Below are 10,893 nucleotides of genomic sequence, written 5' to 3'. Positions count from 1 at the left end.
TTATACTATAGTCGCACCGGTAGTGACGTCATGGCTGTCGCCGGCCAACGAGTTGGTGTTTTTTCAATGAATGCTTCTGACACGGGTCACGACGAGGCGTTCCCCCATAGCGACCCCTAGAGGACGCAGTTCGAAATTCCCATGAAAGGGAACCATAGATTCTAAACCCAAGTTTTATTTTGAATAGAATACTTGTGCTATCGCTGACAGCCCTCGATGGCTGGCACAAAGTATGTAGCTGTAAAAAGCATTAACCTTTGGGAATCTCCTGCAAATTTACATTCACCATTGCTTAAAAATCGGAATCTGCTGTTTTAGCTGCTTTGATGATTTGACATGGTTTAGTCACTAACACAAACTGCCAAATTGCAGGAGGACTGCAGTAAGGTACTTAGCATTTGTTTCTCATTTATGACCTTTACAGTTGTTAAATTATGTCATTTCACACACGCACACATACACACACACACACACACACACACACACACACACACACACTCTGGGCTTCATGGAGGTGGGGGTAACTTGACATCCAAGAGACTATAAGCAAAAATGTTCCAGAAGATTCCACAGAGGATAAAGAGTGTGTAGACACTGAAGAAGATCCAGAACAAGGACTGTTCCTGCAAACGCTGTTCATAGTTCTGAAGAACCACAACGCCAAGGGTGAGGCCCACTGCCACACCCCCCAGATGGGCCACAAAGCTGGGATTAGGGCATGGCGGGAAGGCTGGGGGATAGAATCGAAGCCAGACGGCACGACCAAACTCCACACTCACTGTAGATACAGAAAGCGATGTGAAGGTTTACATGTGTTTGTGTAGTATGTTAGACTAGTTTAAGTTTTTATGTAGTTAATAAAACCTTACTTGTATCACACTTGATGTGTTCATTGTTTACTCATAACCGGAGTCAATAATCATGCAGATTTACGTTACAAACTTATAGAATTGTACAGTAAGAAAGTTATTTCCTTTAACCAGGAAATTAACGTTCTTAGAATTGACAAGACGGTTGACCCTGAGTGGTCAGCTAAATATCTACAGTGGATCTAAAATAGGAATAGTTAATTATAACTAGTTATGGTTAATTATTCATATTTCCCATGAGCTGATTCGCTACATATATTACACATTTCATTTAAAAAACACATAAAATCTTCAATACAGTAAACTTAAAAGTGCACTAAGTAAATGTTTTGTTTATGTTTTGCTTATGTTTATATTTTTAAGTTTCTTGAACTTATACTGACAGTGGATGCAAAAGGTTTCAGTTATCCGTGCCATTGCAGAAATGTTCTATTCGCAGGTATTTGGTACCTATAATTATTGATAGGCCAAGATAAAGTAAGTAGCATTCAGCTGGTCATCTTATCTTGTAAACCACCTTATGTACAATAAAATTGTGGGGAAAATTACTTAATGCAGTTTCATTGATTAGAACAATTCTGCACATACTCTATCATCCTAGTTCTGGAAGAACTGGACTATTATCATGAGTATGCTCTGTTTTGTTTTTGTTCTAGTGTTCATGTTGTTCCCATTTTCCTGCTACTTTTTTATTTGTTCCAATGGCTTCTGTTTTAACTTCAAACCTGTTCCACTGATTATTCCCTCTGTGTATTTAAGTTCTTTCTGTTCATTGTTCAGTGCTGTCTGTGATTTTGTGGGGTTGATTTTCCTGGCTAAATAAAGTGTCTGTCTATAATTTATTCTGGGTTGAGCATATGAAATACAACCCCTGACAACTATTTTAAAATTCAGTTTTTCATGCTGAATTTAAAGTCAAGCATTGCAAAATAATAAAATGGATTTTTGACATTTACATTATATCTACTATTTTTAAAGATTAAAAGTGAAAAGATTAAAAGTTAAAATATTTATGGAATAGTTAATCAAAAAATATATAATGAGGAAATGAGAATGCACAATTAAATATCCAATACATATATATAAATAAATAAATAAAACTCTAAAATCAGCCGATAAGCAATATATATATATATATACTTACACACATTTTGTTAATCCCCCTGAATTACAGTTTCATAAACAAAAGACTATTTTAGCATAAATAACATAAAAAACAGTTTACATACTGCACACCAGAGCCATTGCCATGCGAAAGAGCTTGAACTGACACTTCATCCCTGACCAGTTCTGTGAAGAGAGGGAGAGAAACATCAAATTAGCAGAAATGAAAAGAAAATTGGTAGTTAAGAGAGAAAACACTTCAGTATTTGTTCTTAGACAGTTATGGTGTTGTTCCAGGGAATTGGTTTAGGTACCCCATTTTTTCAAGGTTGCTTCAGACTGAGAAGGATACTTTTTCTGGCATTTTCAGTGATGCGGTGACATCTGGCAAAGGGAGCAGCATTAGCACCTGTGATTCTTCAGCTAATTCAAGATTTGGCTTGCTGCTTTGCGGGTTTTATAAATAATAACCGAGTCAGATTTGATTTGACATAATGAAAGATCAGTTTTTGTTGTAGACAGATTATGTGTAATCTGAGTCCACACCATGAAACAGTGCTGACTCTAAAAGTTATATCTGAAATGATGAGCAAGTACAGAAGGGTTCATTATCTGACTGGAGGGAACTGTGGACAGTCCTGGTGTTAATATTTAATGACTCTGACCAGGTCAGTACAAAACCTCCATTCAATTAGAGAGAAGGTCAAAGCTTCGGGCAGCAGCACAGAGGTTTTTGATTGGTCAGTGACAGAGGAGGAGGAGCTACAAACTAGACAATTATTGTATTGTATTGTTATTTTGAAATGTATATATAAGTTACACAATGTTGATTCTTTATTGACTGTGATAATGCAAGAGAAAAAAACAAAATTATGTTTCTGGGGAAAGTTAGGCATTGGTTCTGACCATGCTATTTGGCTACTACTGAAGAAAACAGCAACAATAAGTGAACAACTAAAAAAGTATTGGTGCGTGATCAAAACAAACACAACCTATTATACAGTGCCCTCTACTAATTGTGGCACCCTTGGTAAATATGAGCAAAGACAGCTGTGAAAATAAATCGGCATCATTTATCTTTTTGATCTTTCATTCAAAAACTACACAAAATTCTAACCTTTCATTGAAGTAAAACAATGAAAAGTGGGGGGAAACTCACATAATGAAATAAATGTTTTTCTCCAATGCAAGTAGGCACCCCTACAAATTCCCATGAGTAAAATAACTCTGAAGTATATTCCCATTCATATTAAGTTATTTTTAGCACACCAGGGTGACTAGGAGCATGATTGTCCAGCCATGACTTCCTGTTCCACAGGATTATAAATAGAAGGACACAAAGGCCAAATTCCCTTAATCATCCATCACAAAGAGTAAAACCAAAGAATACAGTTCTGATGTGCAGAACAAGATTGTTGAGGTTCAGAAATAAAAAGTGGCTAAAGATGTTACAAATCTGCCTGGAAGAGGACGTGTGTCTATATCATCCTAATGCACGGTGAGGAGGCGAGTTTGAGTGGCCAAAGACTCTCCCAGGATCACAGCTGGAGAATCGCAGAGATTAGTTGAGTCTTGGGGTCAGAAGGCTTAAAAAAAATCACATAGCCCCTACATCACCACATGTTGTTCGGGAGGGTATCAAGAAAAATCCTCCTCGCTCATACAAGACACAACTGGAACATCAACAGGACTGCCTTCTATGGTCAGATGAAACTTTAAAAAGAGCTTTTTGGCAGCAAACCCACTAGATGGGTTTGGTGCAAACAGGGATAAAAATGCCCCATGCCCATGGTTAAATATGCCGCTAGATCTTTAATCAACACAAAAATGTGTTACTGAGCACAAAATAAAGCTAATGCCATGGCTGTCATAGTTCCCTGACCTGAACCTTATAGAAAATGAGTGGGGTGAACTGAAGAGAAGAAGCACCAACATGGAGCTGGGAATCTGAAGGATCTGGAGTGATTCTGTGTCTCTGATGTCTTAGGTGATCTCCAAACTCATCAGGCATTATAGGAGAAAACTCAGAGCTGTTATCTTGGGGAAAAGACGTTACAATAATTGGGTGCCAATAATTGTGGCCATCGTGAACTAGAGAATAACATTTATTTCATAATAGGATTTTTTGAATGAAAGATCAAAAGGATAAACGATGCAGATTTATTTTCACAGTCACTTTTGCTCATATTTACCAAGGGTGCCAATATTAGTGGAGGGCACTGTATATATCATATGCATGGCTAAAAGACGAACCTTGCAATCTTTCAGACATTTGATAATCTGTGTCTGAAATAAAGGTGGAAAAAGAGGCCGATGAATCAGGCACATACACGTCAAAGGGTTAATAGCTTGTGACAAGAGACATCAGGCTGAACTTCACACTCATTATTTATCCTGACAGTCTGGGTCATGGGCATCCTGATATTTTTCAAAAGAGATTTTAAACAGGAGCTGAATAAAGACTGAAGACTATATTCTACACATACAGCACCACTTAGTGTCACCACTGTGATGAATAGATTATTTGATATTTTTAAGCATAATATTGATGCTGAACAATATTAATTCTCTAAATTTTCTATATAGCCATTTCTTGATTACCATGACAACATTGGCTAGGTGGGCAGAGACCAGAGCGTAGACTCCGCCTGATGAACCGACCACAGGTGCTGTCATGTCAGCCACTGACACAGCCAATGAACCTGCAGGAAGACAATGCAGACAAAAGTCACCATGACACAAGCATGTTCAGGCATCACCAATATTTTCACTTTCTTATAAAGTGGAATCAAAATCATATGAAACAAAACCATTGTTAACCACTGACCAAATTACATTTGAATTAATGATGGCAAATTAGATTTAAAAGCCGGCAAGTATCAATGAACAATGACTTAAAAGCTATCGTAAATTCATTAGACATCCTGCCAAAATCTCCTTTTGTGTTTCCCAGAAGAAAGAAAATAATGGGGATGGAATGGGTGTGAAAACTACAAAATTGTAATAAAATTGTAATTATTCCTTATTGTGGGTGTTTTAAATAAAATCAGAACAAACTGAAACCCAATTTACTGTATCAAGGCATCCCTGTGGAGATTTTATTCATAACACATGACTCTTGAGACTTTATGATAGAAATTTAAATAGAACATATTTTAAAAATATGTATTTATTATAATTTCTTATTCATTATGTACAATTATTAATTTAAAAATGCAGGTTGCACAATGTACCATATGTTTATTCTGTTTCAACTGTGTAATGCAACATAAACACACACACACAAAATGCAAAAACAAGAAAGTTCTGTATCTGGTGAAATTTAGGCACCCATTCTGATCATGTTATTTGGATACTACTGAAGAAAACAGCAACATAAAGTAACAAGTGTACAAAGTATAACGCCTGTATGTGGAGACATGCAACCTCTAATTACTATATCAAGTTTCTCTAGGCAGAGAATGGCAGTTCCTTGTAAAGATGTAATTATGTACATCCACATTCACACAGAGTGAATACACATACCACATCCATGAGCTAATAAAGGAATTTAATTGTGCTGAAGAACCATCAGATTTTAAAAGTATAGTTCACTAAAAAACTCACCCTCATGTGAGTAACTCAATAATATAACAACATATTTATGATTGGGGAGAAGCTAATGTAATAAATGTTATAATGTAAGAATTAAAAAATATATATATATAATGACCATTAATCTGAATATTCGGGACACGCTCCCCTCATGGTCTTGTTTTTACATAATAAAGGCACTTATGTTGCAGAAATATATTGTATTTTAGGCTTCAAAGCTGTTAATATTTGTATTTATTTATTTATTGGTTGATTGATGAAATGAATAAATATATAAAGATATCAATATCCGATATTGCATTCTTTACACTTAGTTAGATTGGTTCAGTCTTTTCTCTTTGAAAAAAACAGAAGATATTTATACAACAATATCCGTCCTTTCATTTGTGAAGCTTTTTCTCTGAAATGCCACTCAGTTTAGGCATAAGATCAGACCAGGTCCTCTGGCTTTGTAATTCAAAAAGGTTTTTGACAAAGTAGTGCAGTATAAAATTGGTCAACTTTACATAACTAGACTGGTTTATATATGCTGCAAGCTCTACAAACAGCATTAAGCATTTCAACTTCTAACTTGCGCCTTTTCCAAAATATTCCAAAAATGAATGACTAATTTCCCAGCTCTGGGTCTGGGCTGCAGTAAAGTGAGGGCTGGGGTTAAACTCCCCCCTCATGACATCTGCTGCTGATTCTCCAGGAGTACACACACACACACACACACACACTCACATATATTAGCTGCTAATGTCATCAGGGAGAATGAAATGACATTTCCACTTCAAATAAAACCCTACAGCTGATGGAAAATGCAGGTGGACTTGTCCCCTCCTTTCGTCTCTCCTTTGCTCTCCATCTTTCACACTTTTACTACTTATGCCTCTTCATCTCTAGTTTTCTTGCATTCTCCAGTTTATTTGTTTTTACCTCTCTGTTCCTCTCAGCAGGGGTTGCAGACTGTTGTGTGAGGTTTTCTAATGTTGGAAATGCTCAGTGTTTGTAGCGTTTAATCAGCTTTCCATTTGTTAATCTTCACAAGTCTGAAAGCACATGGCTGGACATGGAAGTAATTATACAAACATGTTTGTTTCTACCCAGTTGACTCATCTGAATAATTTCCAAGATTTTGACTTGATTTTATGAGTTTTTAGAATTTCAACTTAATTTGTTTAACAAGTAAATTACGTAAATTAAGAGCAGTTGGATTAATTGTCATGAACCACATCAAACCATAATTGAAATTTTACCAGTGACAATATTTAAAAAATTACAAAACTGATGACTCTTTGAATTTATATTTAATAATTTGTATAGACGTGGAAAAAGTTTGCACATGTATCACTAATTCTAATGCCCAAAATTAGAAACAGTAGAACAACAATAAAGATGAATGTGACTTCAATAAACTATTCTGGTTAAGTTATAAGTGTCATGTCATGATCAAAAGAGCTGCTTGAACCCCTGAATGAAGGCTGTTGAGTATTAGCAGTCTGAAAAGGGATGATGAGTGTTTCTCAAAAGATGTGTCCTTCCTAGACCAATCCTTCTGATGCTTCAATGATAGAGTCCTTCTTAGCATCACAAGCTCGAATAAGATGGTCTAGTAAGTGTGCATGGCTATTCACTGTACCTGGAAATAACCTACAAATGGAGAAGCTTTCAGACCACTGGTAATCTGTCCAGGCTGGACCATTTCACCAAACCCACCTCAAGAGCAGAGCACACGATGCTTCAGAAAGTCTCAAAGAACCCTAGGATGATACCAAGGCATCTACAGGCAGCAGCATACAATGTAAATGTTGCCGGAACTGTCATGTTTTGCAAAAACTATACATTTGAGTAGTTTTTGAGTAGTGTACATTTAAGTTCAGTTCTAAGTTAAAAGAGCAAGAAACTTTCCCATGTTCCCATGGCTTAAAATTGCCCTTCTTATATGCTATTTTAAAGTTTTGGAGGTTTAAATGCGTTCAAGATCCAAAAACACTTTAATTTTCTGATAATATACAAAGCAGCTTTAGCTCTTTTCTCTAAAACCGCTCAGTTAAGGATCCGGTCTCTCTAAACCAATCCTTTGCGAGCACCTACTCTTCTCTGACAGGTCAGATGGCCCAGTCTGTAGTAATTGGTCTACCGCAAACAGTGCATGTCGGAAACTAAACGCCCATATATGAATGCCAGCTCAGAAGGCTTCCACAGCAGTTGTATACATATTGATGTAAAAAAATGTTGCTCCACATTTTATCACTACTCAAAGTAGTAAGAATGACAGACAGTCTGCATTAATTAACACAATTTTAGGTAATAGTGGGCCCACATTATTTCAAGACAATAATTTGAGTTAGCAGAATGTTACAGCTGTGCACTGGATGTACACATATAAAAAAACTACATATTTTGAATACTTGGTAGAAAATATGTACATAAATGATTAATCATACTTACAGGTTGTAACTCAGAGGCACAAGATGGTACACTGTAAAATCCAATTGTTTACCTTACTTAGATTTAATTAGTTCTCTTTACTTAGTTGTTATACTTACTAGGTTTTATTAAGTTACAGCTACTTTCAAGGCAAATAAAACAATTTACTTACTGTTTTGAGTGACACGTACTTAAAATATTCAAGTAGCCACAAAGGAACCAATGACATTAATAAACCAGTGAGAGGCAGCAGTGCACTAATATGTTGCTAATGTGCAACATAACAACAGAAGAAGAAAAAAAGAAAAAGAGTCTTAAAGGGGTCATATGATGCGATTTCATTTTTTCCTTTATCTTTGGAGTGTTACAAGCTCTTGGTGCATAAAGAAGATCTGTAAATTTGCAAAGACTAAAGTCTCAAATCCAAAGAGATATTCTTTATAAAAGTTCAGAGTCAGCCACGCCTACCTAAAACGGCTCGTTCAGTATAAATCATTATAATCCATAATTATGTCCCCACTGGATGCAACAAATGCCTCGTTTGTAATGGGTTTTAATGTTTTTGTCTCGATGCTCCGGCCGGACAGGGCATCAAAATATGGTGAGGGCCGTAACATTTCCGTCTCACGCTTGAGGTATTCGGCCAATCACAACGCACTGGATAGCTGGCCAGTCACAGCACACCTCGCTTTTTCAGACCGATGAGCTTTGTAAAAATCGACGCGTTTCAAAAAGGCGGGGCATAGAGGAGAAACAATAATGTACAGTATGTGGAAAATAATGTGTTTTTTTTACTTTAAACCGCATAAACACATTTCATTACACCAAATACACAAAAGAATGTTCTTTTTAGCAGCATCATATGACGCCTTTAATAGACTTTTCACCCATTTCATCCACACTCTTAAAAATAAAGGTGCTTCACGATGCCATAGAAGAACCTTTTTGTCTAAATGGTTCCATAAAGAACCTTTAACATCTGAAGAACCTTTCTGTTTCACAAAGGTTCTTTGTGGCGAAAGAAGGTTCTTCAGATTACAAAAACGCAAGAAAGAGATGGTTCTTTAAAGAACCTTTGACTGAATGGTTCTTTCTGGAACCAAAAATGGTTCTTCTATGGCATCGCTTGAAGAACCTTTTGAAGCACCTTTATTTTTAAGAGTGGCATGTCTGCAGTTATCTTTCACTAGTTGCATTCACTCGTTTCCCAAAGTTATCTTGAATGTTGAATACAACTGTTCAATACAACTTAAATATTTGAGAGAACATCACATAAGCTAATGTCATAAATTGATGTTGATTTTTTTTAACTCACCATTATTGTGATTAGCGTTCCCTTTGGTTGGGCACTTGGAACTTCGTTTATGTTACTATAATATTCTTCCTGTTCATGCAGCAATGCATCATGAAGTCAGTGTAATTTGTTTTCAAGAGAAGAAAAGTAATAAAAAGGTTGTTTTTAGAAGGTGATCTATCTTCTAATTAAAGCATTAGTGTATTTTTTTTGTAAGTTTATTAATGAACTTTTTCAAAATTTTCATAAATACCTTTAGATGCTTTTAATTGTGTTTATATAATCCTTCATTAGTATGTGGTAATTTGCTGAAGTCACACACAGACTTAAACATTCAGCATGTGAATCACAACAATGGTAACAATTCAATTTAATTTGTTTTCATTAATTGTAACAATAACCATTTTATTTGCTCTTTTTGTTGTCCTACTACTGACACAAGACAAATAAAATTGGCAAATAAAATCAACAACTGTAAAACAAAGCAACTGCATCATTTATTCTGCCGCAATGCACTCTGGGAGTCAGTGAGTAGCTATACTAAGTCATGAGTAACCTAAATGAAAGGATCAAGTACCCCCTACAGTTCTTTTTTAGTTACTATAACTCTCGTGTAAGTAAACTATACTAACTAAGCATTTGTCAGTACAACATACTATTCCTATTTCACTTTACTTAGTTTTTTCAAGGCAATCGGTTTGCATGCTTTTTTTTAAAGTAAGCCCAACTAATTAGATTTTACAGTGTACAAATAAAGGGGGTACTGCTTTTTCTTTAGTGAATAAGCATTTTGCAAATCCCATGTTGACCTCAGCAAGATTTGAGAAGCAGTCATCAGTAAAATGATGGGAACATAACAAAAGGTTGGAGTTATACTGCTGTGATGTGAATGTAAAAATTTATTTTAACCACTGACTCTTCACATCCTCATCCTTTGTGAATGCATGCAAAGTGTTTTTTTTTCTTTTACAGTGCAGAAAACAGCATCTTCTAGATATGGCGACAACACAAACCAAACTCTTCCAGGCCACGACTACAGTTTTTGAGGGTGGGTCAAAGTACACGTTGTTCACAGGCAGCCAATGAAGACAATAGGTGGAAATTATGCAAATTTGTAACCTATGTAACATATCCTATATTTGCAGGAAGTAAGGCTGGGATTACTTGTGACATGTTTTAAGCAGTTCAGAATTGGTGCTTATTTTGGGGGACAATACATTTTTGTTTTGATCTTTTAAACTTTTCAGACTTTAACATTCACAAACAGCTATTTTACACTATACATGAAAGCTAATATTGGAAAATGCATAATAGGGGAACTTTAAGGAGTTTGCACAAAAAAAAAAAAAAACAGCTTCTCATACAAACAGAAAACCTTAAAATATATGCTGAGTTTGACTCACCTGCCAGTGCGCCACACACATACAACAGGCCTATTCTCAAAGCTCCATGGACCATCTCTAATGGCACACCCACCAAAAGCTGCATGGCCATGTTTAGACCCAGGTGTTCAATTCTGAAACATATAAATCAGCCATTAGCACAATTGCAGATGTGTCTGAGGAAGGGGTTAATACCCCCCCCCCCCCCCCCCCCCCCCCCCCCACCGTCGTTTGT

General features: G+C 36.2%; 1 protein-coding gene across 1 annotated transcript in view; it reads right to left on the bottom strand.

Moving 5' to 3' along the window:
- Nucleotides 1-479: 479 nt before the first annotated feature.
- Nucleotides 480-10,893, bottom strand: part of LOC107591910 (rhomboid-related protein 3-like) — a 62,917-nt gene continuing 52,503 nt past the window's right edge. Inside the window, exons 6-9 of the mRNA XM_016281186.1 lie at nt 10,680-10,792; nt 4,575-4,675; nt 2,099-2,159; nt 480-778 (exon numbers count right to left, since the gene is read on the bottom strand). Coding sequence (XP_016136672.1) covers nt 507-778; nt 2,099-2,159; nt 4,575-4,675; nt 10,680-10,792 — 547 coding nt within the window. The 3' untranslated portion in view covers nt 480-506. The remainder of the gene's footprint in view (nt 779-2,098; nt 2,160-4,574; nt 4,676-10,679; nt 10,793-10,893) is intronic.

The sequence above is a fragment of the Sinocyclocheilus grahami genome, unplaced genomic scaffold (assembly GCF_001515645.1).
Source record: "Sinocyclocheilus grahami isolate Dianchi unplaced genomic scaffold, SAMN03320097.WGS_v1.1 scaffold148.1, whole genome shotgun sequence".
NCBI classification, from domain to species: domain Eukaryota; kingdom Metazoa; phylum Chordata; class Actinopteri; order Cypriniformes; family Cyprinidae; genus Sinocyclocheilus; species Sinocyclocheilus grahami.
The sequence above is the reverse complement of the archived record's forward strand: the minus strand, read 5'-3'. Positions and strand labels throughout refer to the sequence as shown.